The following is a 14,368-nucleotide window of genomic DNA, read 5'->3' on the forward strand; positions in this document are numbered from 1 at the left end:
AGCATGAGGAAAAAGATTATTGAAAAATTGTTTCAATAACTGACTGTTTATGTAGATCACATGATAGATAGTCCTCATAATTTTATGTATGAAAGTAAATGGGGACTTGAGGGATGAATGAAAAATATCAACTTCTATCTGTGTGCATTCAGGAAAGGCCTCAATTCAAGAAATCTCACGCAGCTAGCTAGTAGTCCAAATAGGGGCTGTAGGTGCTGAGCTTCTGCAGTGCTCAGAAAACGTATTTCAACAACAGTGTAAAAGCAGTTTATGTTCAGAGGCTACTCTTTTTTTTTTTTTTCTCTTCGCATTAGTTATGTCTGTCATAACTGGCTTTTTCACTAATAGCTTCATAGCTTGTATATTAAACTCCTTCCAAGAGAAGGAGATACAGTGGAACCTACCCAAAAACATCTAGTTATTTAACAGACTGTTTTTTGTCCTTTACGGAGAATATTGAGATTGTTCCAGTTCTCCTTAGGCTGCTCAACTACAAAAAGAAACTTCCCGTGTAAGATTTGTGTTTGTGTCATGGGTATCTTTTTGTTTTAATTGTTTTCAATTGTTTTTCCTCTTAATTTATGTGTTAATCAAAGATGATACTCATGTTTTTACCTGCAGTCCTGGAATCCTTTCATCACATGATGTGTAGACATTGGATAATTATGTAATATTATAGATGGTGTGTACCTTCTCACTTGGCAAGTTTGTCAGCATGATATATGGTTTTCTTTTTGCCAGCTTTTTTAGTTGTGACTGTGCCAATAACTTCTTGAGGACTTTGCGTTGTCTTCCATCCATTACCCTTCTTTCTGATACTTCCAGTTGACTTTGTAATGTACTCTGCCTGGTCTGTGGTGAGCATCCTCTAAGACTACAGGATGCCTTATCAGTGAACCTAAAAATAGAAGCACTTCATTGGTTTGTTTTTTTTTTCTGCTTACTGACTCCGGAATACTTAGAAACTAATAGAAATTCTAAAATACCAAAATGTATAAGTTACAGAATACTTCATGATACCATAAAACGAGTGATTTTCTTCCCTTTATTGCTTGGGAAGTTGACTACACAGGAAAACTTTTATTTCGACGTTGTGGAAAGTTCTTCACATAAACACAAAGTTAATTGTGTTGCAGAGAGAGTATCTGTAACTTGCAGCAAACTAATAAGTAGTCACAGAAGGCCTAAGTTACCTCACGTGAGATGAATGTGTAGCTGAAATGCTACTGAGAGGCCAATACAGTAATAGAGCTGAAGGTTGTTATGCAAATGGGTGGCTTATTTAAGCTTTCCTATGTTCTTTTACCAAACACTTTCATTTTGGCTCATCAGCTCTTATTCTAACTTCTTAGTTTGCTAGCTGAAAACAGCAAGTGAGGCTAGCTTTAGAATTAAAAGAAAAATGGTAACTTACTTTGTTTGGGTATCAACAAATTCAACTGAAGGTCAGATTCTTTGAACAATGTATGCTCTTCTTTGTTAGTGAGCAATCACTATGAAATGAGTGATTTCACTACTTGAAAACAAGAAGAATCAAGTCAGTATTGGGTCAACACCTTTTTATAACTTTGTGAAAAGATAACTAATTAATATGGGGAAAATGACAAGTTTTACAAATTCTTTGTGATTTTTTGGCTATAGAAGGTTTTAAAGTTTGCTATTCAGGTATGTTATTCTACAGTTGGACAAAATCACGTTAAGTTGGTTTGTCTTGTTAAAACTCAATTTTTTTTTTTAAGCTCTTTTAAATGTGTTTCGTGATGCAAGGAATAATTTTGTTTCATAACTAAAACCCTGAGATGGGAACATGCAATTAGTTTCTCTGAGAAACGTAGAGGTTTTTTCAAGAGGAGGGAAGAAATTCTGATACTAACCAACCCAAAAGCAAATGCACAAATATTTTTCATAGTTTTCAGTACCGATTTCAAGAGCTTAGGGAATGAGGCATAAAGCTGATTTGTGAGATCAATTTGCAGTAATGGCTTCTTTAAACAAAACTTGACTGAATCCAAGTACCTTTGGTTCAGTTCTTGTAAAACGTCTACTTTGTGAACTATTCTTTTCATGATTAAAAGAACATTTAAAATAACAGTTAAAATTCACTGTTCCATGTGAACTTAAAAGAAATTACAATCTGGCTTTTTTCTGATTTGGTGATTAAGTAGACAAGCAGTATACTTAATGGGTATAATAATAGTTAACACCTGTTTCAACTGTTTCATATTTGTTTTGGATGGGACCCCAGCAATCCAATATATCTTGAAAAGTGAAAACCAGATATAAAATATTTCATGGTATGGAAGAAATTATAATAAACAGAGTATAGCTTAAAATATAAAATGCCTATTATGCACGTTTATTTAGTCTTTCCTTGTATTTCTGAAGCCAATGTTATCATTTTGTGTAAAAAGAATCCTAGTTTTTGTGAAGTTCAGTTAAGTAATTATTGAATACAAGGAAATAAATACTGTTTCCAAGAAACCAATACTTGCTGAGTAGGAGAGGTTGGTGAAAATGAAAAACTTTGTCAGTCAGGAGTCAGTGCATGGTGTTAATTAGCGTTCAGCTTGACGTGGCAGAATGGTAAATGTGGTCAAGCCCACTTTGAGGATGGAGCTGCCAACAGAAGGGTGTGGTGGTCTGAGGCTGGTGACCACATGTGGAATTCCAGAGCTCACCTGGGTATACTGTCAAAGCACAGATCCTTTTCGGTTTCTCAGTAAAGATGCTGATGTCTGTTGTGGTAGACATTGAGTTCAAGGAATGCTGTCATTGACATGGTAGTACTTCTGCTGTAAGATGTGCTGTTACAAAATTAAAGAACTGTTCTTTTAATATTTATGCCGTTCTTGTGATGCCTGGTTTTTAAGGAAATGTTGGCTTTGTATTAACATTACAGTTAATATTAGTGAAATAACTAAAATAATCTGCCAGGATATGAACGTCAGCTATGAATTCTGAGAGATTCTCAGTATGATATTTCAAAGACAAGATTTGTTTTGAAAGTCAGGGTTAATTCTCAAGATTTGTTTAGAAAAAAAGTTGAGCTTAGGATGCAGTGACCTATCAGACTTTCTTCCCTAAACACAAATTAACGCTTGCTTTTATCTCAGTTTGTCTGACTGAGGTCAACCTCAATAGCTTGCTGAGTTGCAGCTCACTGTAGTGAATGCTGCACAGTTTGGAACCCATTTTCAATGACTTGGGTATAAAATTAAAAATTTTGGGGAATAATTTTGGGACTCATTTCCCTGTCAGTGATACCGAGCTGGTGGTGTTAGAACAGAGTCCGTTTTACTTTTTAATTAAGAAAGAAATAGGTAACTTTTTCCTTGTTTGGCAACTGTACCCATTTTCAGAAGCAACAAATCTTGGCCACTTTTGCAGGGAAAGAAAGGCTTTGAGGTGGTAGAATCTTCACCATATCAGGAACTATTAATGTTAAATTTTCTTCTGTGTGTGTATATATGTTGTTAGGCCACCTTAATATTCAGCAGCTATTTTATATATGAAAGTGAACACAGACATAAAGGACACATAGGAAAGAAGAACTGCTTTAGGATACAGCAGTGTGAAAGTTCAATGTATTCCCCCCCTTTTCCCCCCCACCAGAACAAACAAACAAAAAAAACACAAAACCAAACAACCACACAGTACGGACTTCCCTGTCTTTTGTTAGGAGCCACAAGACTTTAACAGTTAGAATGAAAGACCATTCCTTTATTTTACAGTAAAGCAATTGAAAACACTGAATAATGACTAAAATTGTAAATGCCATTTGCACCCCAACTTTATTAGGACACTCTCATTCCCTCTTCTGCCTTCCATGCTTCTTGGGATCCATGTGTTGTGTCATACAGTTGCTGGTCAGGTCAAGCTGTAAATCAGGTCACCAGAATGATTTGGATTAAAAACAAACTTGCAGTAAGAAACTTGGAATTTACATTGTCAGCATTCTACTTAAATGCCTCGCAGAGCATCACTGCCATTATCTAAGCCATCTCTTGTTTGTATTCAGTTTAGAAGGCATGTATTTACAGCTGAAACAAAATCTGTCTATTCTCAAAGCTACAACTTCAGCTCCCCTGTCATCTTCTCATCTACAGTTTGTCTTCTGGACCCTCTGATTAAAAGCACATTAGGCCCATCTATCATTTGAAAGAGCGTTTTGATACTTGCCTCCCTAAAGTTTTTCAAAGCAATTTCTGAGTTAGTGAAAGATGTGTAAAAACAACATGCATCTATGAAGTGTCTGCTGTCTGAATTAGCTCTTGTTTGCAATTTTCTTGCTAGTACCTCTGGCTTGCAATGCACAAGTTGAATTTTGTTTCTAAAAACCCTGCTCTAGTGAAGCTTCCAGCAGTGCACTCTTCTGTCACAGGCGGTGTGGGTTTGGAGGGCGAGGAGAGCACTGTTTTTTCCTCAGTTTATGAAGCTGGGATTTACTCTGCAGCAGGTCGACTGCTTCACTGGGTTCTTCTGCTTTGACACTGGATGAAAGAACAGGGACTTCTGTATGCAGTTGTATAGAAATTCGTGGTCAAGAAACTCCATGCTATTTGTGTTAGAGACTCTTTCTGAGAAGCTCTCAAATACAGTGGCATTGCTTCCTCTGGGGTAGGAGGTATCTTGTACCTCCTCAGTGGCTTTTGCTCTGTCTGGAATTACTTGTGTCATCAAAAGAACAGAGAGAACTAAGTAGCTGGAACAGCTCTGAAGGTAGGTGATGGGGCTAATTGCACATCTGTTCTGCGTATGAGAAATACAGAAAATTCCCAAAGACAATGACTGTCTTCAGCAATTCAAATTTCCAATCAGGAAACTTGTTTCTTTTTCCCCCTCTTTTGTTTCCTTCACTTGGAATTTCATTTGGAGGCATTCCTTTTTGGGGGAGAAAAGGCAATTATCCTTCTCATAATTATCTTGCTTCTGAAAGACCCCCTGTGTTGTGGTTGCTGTGCCTTGAGTTGCAACACAGATAAGCTACAACATATGTTATGTGCAAACAGTTGTAGCGTTCCCCTTACATCACCCGAGAGCACAGTGAGAGGTTTAAGGTGGGAGAGAATCCAAGCCCTAATTCCTGTTTTGTTCTTGAAACCACTAAGTTGCATCTTAGTTTCTTGTATGCTTGCAAGTCCTGTTCTGAAATGATGCTACTGTTGGTATTTTTTTTTCCTGCAGGCTTACTGAAAAATACTCTTAAGGCTGTATGCTTTGTTTATTGGCTATGGATTTTTAGGTTTGTGGTTGCCTGCTCTTTCCAGAGTCACTGTTGTCTTTTTTGTTGACCCAAATGTCTCTGTGTGGCTTCAAGACTGCAGAGCACAGCGCGCTTGCACACACCAGCATCGATGCCCCTTTTATCTGCTCTCCCTCACAGAAGCTCAAGACCTGGAATCCCCAGACTTGATCTCTTGCACAGTTTGCATAGTTTGACATAGCTAGAACCATGCTAAGCATGAGGGGGAGCTGATGTTCTCCATTTTGTGCTTTTTACCTACAAAACTGTACTAGTATCAAGTTGATGGTTTTTCTATTGTGTTGTTTGCTGTTTTTTCCTCTGAGCAGTTTGTTTTCATGGACTCAATACTTTCACCTTTCAGCCTCTAAAACCTCCTAGGCTGAGGAGCTCACAACATTTTTCCTTCATGACAAGTTCACATTTGCCCATGGTTGAGAGCAGCCCCATTCAGTGTACCTTCTAGCTTCAGTTCACCTTTGTTGAATGCTCTTCTTGTAATCAAAAGTGCTAATGCTTCTGGTTTGTACAATGGGGGCTGTTCCTAGTATCTAGGGCTGTTTTCAACTTTTCAGCTGTGTTGACTGTAGTAACTCAGCAGTGCTGTTGGTCTAAAGGAGTACTGCATAAATTCACTGCCTGACAAGCAAATATAACAGCATGAAAGTGTGCTTGGATTTCTGTGATGCTTTGTCAACCTCAGTAAACCAAAGAGCAGTCAGTATTCTATGAGGTTGTTTTATTTCCCTTTGGTATTAAGAAAAAGTTAATAGTAGTATAGAGGTATTTACTAATGTGATTCAGATTTAATATTCTGCTTAGTTTTGTTTTGGTCCTGATTCTTAATCTTGATTTAGTGAATGCTGTGCCCTTCCAGCTTTCTGTTTACATCTTAATAGAAGAGCATGGCAAAGCATGCAATGTGAATAAATCATTGGACTTAAGTGATCGTAGGTCTAAATTTGAGTTACAAAATATATATGTATAGTAGCTCTATTATGCAAATAAATATGTGCTTGGAACTGATCCTTAGCAAGTGACTCACAAGATGTTGTTCCAAGTATTAGTCAGTTGTTGATAAATGCCTATTGCATAAGAAATAACTTACCCAGAGTTATAATTTCACAGTAACATGGGCTCATTGATGATTTTTTAATATGTAGACCTAGAACTTTTCTCCCAGGTATTTTATAACCAGATGTCATTTTTGTTTTACAGCTGCTGCTGAGGGCAAAGGGAAAAGTGGGGAAGACTTTTTTCAGAAGGTAAGGAAGTTACTGTAATTCTATCATAACAACTGACTAGACAAAAAATGATGCTCTTTATTTATTCATGATTTCTACTAGTGAAATTTACGATGCAGTTTCCACTGTGTGAGCAAATCCATTTCTTCAGTTTTGCTGTTTAACACCTACTTACCATCAGCTGTCCGTAAACTATAATGATAAGTATTGCTCTTTGATGTATGCTACTGTAATTCACTTAAAAGCTTAATTATTCTTCAATTGGAAGTTTCAAACTAGGGGAAAATATTTTCAAAACCTAGTAGCAGGTTTTTCAAACCCTAGTAGCAGAGGGTTCACCAGAAAGATGGTGTGGTGGTCTTAACATTTTAGTCTGTGGATAAACACTACATCCTGTTATTGAAGAAATGACATGAAACTTATTGTGCTATCGTTGAAAGCATAAATATTTGGTTGAGAAATGCAAAGTCCTTTTAAGAAAGAAATGCACAATCCACACAGTGTTTCAATAATGTCTGTGGTTAGACAGAGGCACGGAAGGACTGGAAAAAATAGTCCCACAGCAACTCAGCTACAAAGAGAAACACGAACAAGAGTAATGGCTTTGAAATTGCTTTTTACAAAGCAACGTGGGTTTTTTAATGAATAATGTGTAAATTAGTATTTGAGTCGATGAAGATAGTGCATATAGTATGCAAATAAAAATGAGCTGCTTTGTCTTTCTGCACTCCAGAGAAAACAGTGTAAACATTCAGGTTGTATCCAGAAATGCCTTGAAACTTCATCTTGATTAGCTGTCTGTTAAGCAAGTGGCTGCCCTTATTTTCTATATTTTGTTCATACTTAGAGATCGTACTTTCAAAAGATATGTTTTTAAATGTGAAAGAACACTTTATCCTGTATGAGATCAGCAGATGCCCTGATCAAGGCTGGAGGGGGAGGAGTGTGGATAATGGCAAAATATCTGTTTTATTAAGTATTACATGGGATTCTTAGATTACATTCTTGCACTAGATTACATTAGACTACACTGGGACTGACAAATGAGTTAGTTTTCTGAATGTGCTGCTTGATTTTCATGATTAGTGTGCACAGATGGGGGATGTGTTAAGAATTCATCTTTAGAATGTTATTAAAATGTGTGGATTTGTTTTAATTTGAAGCAACAAAGCCTTAAAGCAGGTACTTCGTTCTACACATCACTTTATGGTACAATATTTTCTCACCCTTATGTAAAATGGCTCATACTTCTTACAGCTGAATGTTTCCTCTGTGGAGTTGAATGACTTGCATGTTTAATGTGTTTGGATACTTGATTTACTGTAGGTATAATCTACCTTAGAATTACACAGTTGTTAGTATAGCAAAAAATCCTCTTTTGAATTTAATAGAAAATGGAATGTCCTTTGTGAATAAGAGTATATTACTTAGCAATATTGATATGTCTATTTTGGCATAAGCCAAAGTGAAGTTATTATTTAGGCAGAGTGTGGATGTAGCAACAGGTTAAAAGTGGTTCACTTCAACTAAAGCTCTTAGTGTCTGAGCAACTCCGTAGTTTAACGTACATTAGTGAATCTTCTCTGTACGTACATGTGATACTACAGCTAATAAAAACAGATGGAAGCTATCTTCACAAGTTTTCTTTTTGTTAAAAAAAATCTTTGGACAGTGTCTCATGGCTTACTCACAGTCTGTCTGTGCAATTTCCTTTAATCAAGGTTACGTTTTTTCCTTTCTCTCATGTGAAATGAATAAGGCAGCTTCTGGAGGTAAAATGAAGACTTCTGATGTGTTTCAGGTTGTGTAGTGAGGAAGAGTGATTTGAAACATTGGAAATATATTGGAAGCTAAGGGAGAAAATACTTTCAGAAACTTGGTATGAATTTGAAGGTGTTTTTAAAATGGCTTATAAAATGAGCCTCTCCAGAGCTGTATTATCAGACTTCGGAGTTGATTGGTGAGGAGAAGGGAGCCACTTACGAGTGACATCAAGATTTGAGAGTGTAATTTGCATAAATACTGTTGCGTCTAACATCTTCAGACAGTACAAATGTTTTCTGACAAATGTGTTGCACTTACTGTGGGTTAAAAGAAGTGGGCTGGGTGTGAGAAGTTTTCATGCGAGTGCTTCAGTGACAATGGGCAAAGGCTCAGAAGGTGATTCAGTTTGAGAGAGGCAGATAAAAAGGGAAGAGAGGAGGCCAGTACTGGAGGCAACAAGGCAATGCTGATTGCTCACAGATGGCCTGGCTTGGTGGCTGGGCCATGAGAGACAGCTCAGCTAGTGTAAGTTAGACGTCAGGAGGAACAGAAGTTACTCATGCTCCCTGAGCTGGGCTTGAAGCCAGAACTCATCCAGGATTATTAACACAAGTTTTGTGGTGCTAAGTTTTTTTTACTGAACTTCCAACATGAGTAAGCAGTATTGCTGCCATTAATTTTTGTAATAAAGTAAGCTTTAGTGGATATGAACTGTTCCTATCAACTTCTTGCATTAAAAGCTTAATAACAGTTCAAGTATCAAGGTATCATTTCACTGAGCATATTAGCAGAACCAAGTATGTATTCTGCTGATGGAGTTGCAGAATTAGCCCTTGTTCCCATCAGTTCTTTACTGTGTGGGACAATATGGCCATCATTTCTGCCATATTGTGGGCAAGATGGTGATGATGTACAACTTCCACTTTTCTGGAATTAAATATGAGAAAGAAAATAGCGAAGTGTTCTTCTCTAGTGTTACTTAATAATAATCTGAGGACTTCATCATGCTTCCAATATCTTTAATCTTGACTACTGCTTCAGAGTTGGGGGAAGACCTAACATAGTCTAATAGGTTTTTCAAAACCCTTGGCAGTTGCTAATTACTTAAATAAATAATAGTTTTCTCTCCAAATCACTCTGGTTTGTGATTCAGTGACAGGTAATATTAATTAAGCATGAACTGGTTGGCTGCTATTACACAGAACAGCTAATGCAAAATATAATTTTGGGTCTTGCTCTCTCTATTATTGTTCTTATTTCTTCTATGAGTAATAGTTAATGTAAAATTATTACTTGATCCAAAGCCCACTTGCAGTCGATGGCAGAATTTTTCCATTGAGTTCTGTAACATCTGGTTCACGCCTCATGTGCTAGCAAGGCCCTTCCCAGACAAAGCCAGGACATTGTTCCAGGGAGCGTATAATTTATGTAGCATTATAGATATGCATGGCACTTTCATGTAAAATGTAAGAAGGTGATGGGTCTCTGCCGTAAGGAATTGGTAATCCAAAACAGATGAGAGTTGGCTGCATGGACAGAGGGGAATTTAATACATCATTTCTGCTTGCTTTTTGTTCTGGCCTCCTTGCCTTGTCTCTATCTTTTTCTAATATTTGGAAATCTTAGTGCTAAATGATAACCTCTAACTCTGAAATTCCTCAGTGCATCAGTGCATGTAGAACTTGAATCACAACGCTGATGGGAGAATGCTGGGATTCAGTTGACTGGAGTTCTTAGGCTAATATGGGGCTTTGTGTTCAGAAAGAGGGCCTCTGGAAATGTGCACATGGGGTTCAGCCCAAGTGCTTAAATGTAGGTCGGGTGTAACTCACTGCAATGTGGTTCAGTGTCTAAAGGAAAGCTAGGGTTTTCTTTGCTCATTTTCTTTGTAAAATGAGTCAGACATTTGAACGTACTGCAGATTTAGAAGTGTTAATCAGTGAAACTATCCTTTAAAGCTAGCTACTTCTCCAGGATAAAGATGAGAAACACTACAATAGAAGATTAAAGAAAAAAACTAAGCACAGATAGACATACCTAATTGCATCTTTCATCACTTGTTGATCAGACTGAAATTGTCATCTGAATTAGTTAATAATGAATGTATGAACTAATGAATTAGTTAATAATGAGCGTACACTACTTTCAGTTTAGGATACTCTCATAGCAAGAGGCAGTAAGGAAACAGCCTCAAGTTCAATTCATTTAAGGTAACAGTATTGTGTTCTACAGAATTCTTTATTTTCACTTGTTTATTCTTTGAAGAGCATTTGTTGGGATGATGTTAGGCAGACATGAACTTTTGCAAAGTGCATGTGTGAGTATGCTGACAGAGTTATTGTGTACATGAATGGTTTTGTAAGTACGTATTTATACAAATGTAACCCAAGATGTCTCTGTCTGCTGTAGGTCATGCTGGAAATTGGTCAGTATTGCTTCTTAATCTTCGAACATGAAGTGTGTAGGTAAAGCTCTAAATGTGGATGGTTTTAGTGCACTTTGAGACATAGGTATTAATCATTGACCTGAAACTAAGATGTCCCAGACTGATTACAATCGTTCAGCAGAAACTTTTGATGGGGTTTGCATGTGTCTTCATCCATGACTTCTGTGAAACTTTGTATTTGTAATTAACGTTTCCCTAAGGCTATACTCTCGTTTCTGATGGCACTAGTGTTGCTATTGGACTACAGGTTTCTTCCAGTGCTATGTATTTTGCTAATTAGATATATTGAATTCATGTTTGATTATGCACCATCATTATTGTGGGCTTTATATTTGAACTGCAAGAACCAGGAGCAGCTGTGACTTGCAGATACTGGTTCCACACCTTCAATCTTTCTGTGTAGGAATCAATTCATATATCTCCATTAGTGTTAAATTGTATGTAGACTTTCAGCTCAGAACATGTGTTTAAAGGTTTGCAAAGGTGATACAGTCCCAGTACTTGTTTCAGTGTTAGTCGGTAGTGCCACGAGCTTCTAATTTGTTTAACTTCCTCTCAGTTAGCTTACCAGGAAGGTAGAGAGGCGGCTCCAAGATAATGGTATGGATGAGAGAGTTGAAAGAATATCAGTAGTCAGCATTTGCAAGAAATCATGAGATTGAGAATTTAGTCCCCCTTTTAGCGAAACTGCAACAAAAGGAACGAAGAGACTATTCAGGTTAGTTCAGTTTTACTAAAAAGGTAAAGCTAGTATGTTCACTTGAACTTTTCACTTAGTTTGGGGAAGCCTGAGTGATGGGAAGACTGTCTTCTTGCAGAAAAGTTTTTGTCACGTTTCTACTGTAGCATTGTTCCATTAAGGGAATGGAGTACTCACGAGACCTTTAACACGCAAATGAAAAAAATCATGATCTTTAGCTTAATCTTTGCTGCTTCTGATATAGTGGGAGTGATTTTGAGAGTTAGCCTGCAGTATGGAAATGCTGTCTGATGGGTCTAGTTATTAAGGCTTTCACATGTGATGGTCACTTCAGAGCACTGATTGTCCCTGCTGATGCTGTTGTGCTTAACTTCTTCTGTCAGGAGAGGGCATTTTGATCCTTTCAATGGAGTGAAGATTTGCTTCATGATGTGGAGCTCAGCCTGAGATCCAAATGAATCAGTTTAGTTGATGAGGAGGTCTTAATTTATGTACTCTCACTGCTATACTTCAGATTTTGTGCATGATCTCTTGCAGTTTAAAGCAACAGAAGGGAAAGTTTGTCATCACAGTCCCCACTGAGATGCTTAATTCTTTCCAATTAGAAAGTTCAGAAGAAGGATTTTTGACCATGAAATGCCTTGATTCTTTCTGTGAAACTGTTGAAAGAGGAGGTGAGTGAGAATGATGCACATTCGTAACATAGACTGGGTTCTGGATTTGTGGGAAGGAAACTGCCTGTTCTACTTGGCGGGGGGGGGGGGGGGGGAAGAGTTGGCTGCCAGTTGCTCTTCCAGCAGCATGCTGTGGGATGTCACTGCTAAGTAATATTCTCAGATGAATTTTTGCTTTTTTCTCCTAGTACTGTTTAGAATTAATGTTGTAACAGATAAATTAATAGGGTTTTTTTTTTGTGCGTTCTTCATTAAAAAAAAAAAAAAAAAGTTGAAAGGTTATATATTTTCACTCAGAGTGGTCAGGCACTGGAACAGGTTGCCCAAGGAGGCTGTGGATGCCCCATCCCTGGAGGCATTCAAGGCCAGGCTGGATGTGGCTCTGGGCAGCCTGGTCTGGTGGTTGGCGACCCTGCACATAGCAGGGGGTTGAAACTAGATGAGCATTGTGGTCCTTTTCAGCCCAGCCCATTCTGTGATTCTGTGATACATTGTTTTAGCCATTGAGTCAAAAGAAAAGCATGATCTTGGATTAATATCTCAATTGAGGGCTCATAAAACATGAAGTTAAGGTAAGGCATAAATGCTTCTCTGTAGGTAAGGGCAATTGACTGATAACTTTCTTTCCTACTGTATTTATAAAGGAAATAAGTACAGAGTTTAGTGAACGTGACTGGTGCAGGAGGTTTGCTTAGTGCTGTTTTTAGTTTAGTTTTGTTTTTTTTTTTTTTTTTTTTTTTTTTTTTTTAGATTTTAGATTGCAGCAGCAATACTTAGTGGACTCCTGTCTTAAAAATTACTTTCCCAGTTCATTTTAGGTAAACTGTAGGTTTAAAAAAAAAAAAAAAAAGCTATGTGTGCTTGTTCTTTTACCCTCTGGTACTAATCTGATGATATTGTAGTGTAAGCTGATCTTGTTTGCAGCTGCTACCTTAATTGCCTTTACTTACTATATATTAAATAGCTTTCTGAAGTATTAAAAGCTGATATCCATTGATCAGTACTATGACTAGATTGCTACACTACAAATGATGCTAATCTTGTTTTCTAATTTTAGCTTCTCTGTTTCATCATTCTGCATGTGATTACCTTATTGATAATTATGTTAAGAACAGGTTCTGAAAATGCGCTAAAGATGTTAGTGTGTGTTTTGTTAATCTGGGCTACGGTGTAGTCCTTTAAAACATCCTGCTTGGCTTGTTTGTGAAAGTCTCAACATTTGTACATGCAGGCCACAAAATTATGGGTCATGAGAAGTTAAAGGAAAGCATGTTCATATTTTTGCTTTTGGCTGGAAACTATAGAAATTCCATTTGGAAAGAGAGATGTGTTTTTGTTGCATTTTTATACCTGAATCTAGATTAGCTGGAAAATTCTGAAATACTTTCACTTTTTTGGATGAGGTTGTTTTGGCATTTAATGTAGGTAATTTTAAATTAAAATCAATTGAAAGAAAATGGGCTAATTCATATGTGAAGATCAAATTGATCTGATCCTGGAATAAATAACTCACAGTGGAATAATATAATATTTCTCTTTGCCAATATTTAACCTCATCCATGTCGGGTATCCCAGATGACAGTCTGTAGAATCATTTCAATATTAGCCTTTTCAAAGACAGGTAAAATTGCCAAGGTCTAGTCTTCTAGAAGGACTACTACTAGAAGGAGTAGTTGCATACAAGTGCTTTGTAAAAAATATTTGGGGTTTTTAGCAGTTGGAAAATAATACAGGAAAACGTTATAGCTCTACCCCCCCTCCAAGGGATGCATGTGTTCATTTCCTTGTACCTGGAAGGCTCATCTTCAAATTGCTGTTTGCAGAACCTTGCACAAATGGCACTGAATCATTACTCTGCTTTTGCATTATCCAATTGCATAGTTTTGAAGTATCTTCCTTTGCTGCACATCCATCTATTTTACACTGCCTCAGAGACGAGAGTGATTTTGATATTCATGGATGTGGTAGTCTGTAGTTATTGAGTTTAACTTCTTAATATTTTGCCCTATCTGCCTGCGCCAGTGACTTGGCAGGGAGTAACTTTACCTCTAGCCTTGAGAATACTGGAGATAGTTCTTGTTGGAGAAAGGATTTCTATTTATTAGTGACAAACCAAAATGGGAGTTTGTTGCCTACGTTGTCTCTGCTTAACTGGAATGTTGTATCAGTACTTAAAAGTATCTTCAATTGTATTGGAATGCTGGTTATTCTAGTATTTAACTAAGATTATTTAGAGCAGAACGTTGAGCTTGAAATGTTTGTCACCAGGTCCTTAGACAGGCTTGTTATCAGAAATGG

The 14,368-nt window shown here is 37.2% G+C and overlaps 1 protein-coding gene across 3 annotated transcripts in view; it reads left to right on the forward strand.

The window, feature by feature from the left end:
* The window catches only part of BICC1 (BicC family RNA binding protein 1), a 97,589-nt gene that overhangs the window by 25,901 nt on the left and 57,320 nt on the right, over positions 1–14,368 (forward strand). For 2 of the 3 annotated variants that reach the window (XM_048944858.1, XM_048944859.1), the window contains exon 2: positions 6,461–6,507. In XM_048944858.1, the coding sequence (XP_048800815.1) occupies positions 6,461–6,507 (47 nt within the window). Of the gene's footprint in view, positions 1–6,460; positions 6,508–11,964; positions 12,071–14,368 lie in introns of those variants that run through there. The other variant, XM_048944860.1, reaches the window with a different exon arrangement.

This window comes from Lagopus muta, chromosome 5, assembly GCF_023343835.1.
Source record: "Lagopus muta isolate bLagMut1 chromosome 5, bLagMut1 primary, whole genome shotgun sequence".
NCBI classification, from domain to species: domain Eukaryota; kingdom Metazoa; phylum Chordata; class Aves; order Galliformes; family Phasianidae; genus Lagopus; species Lagopus muta.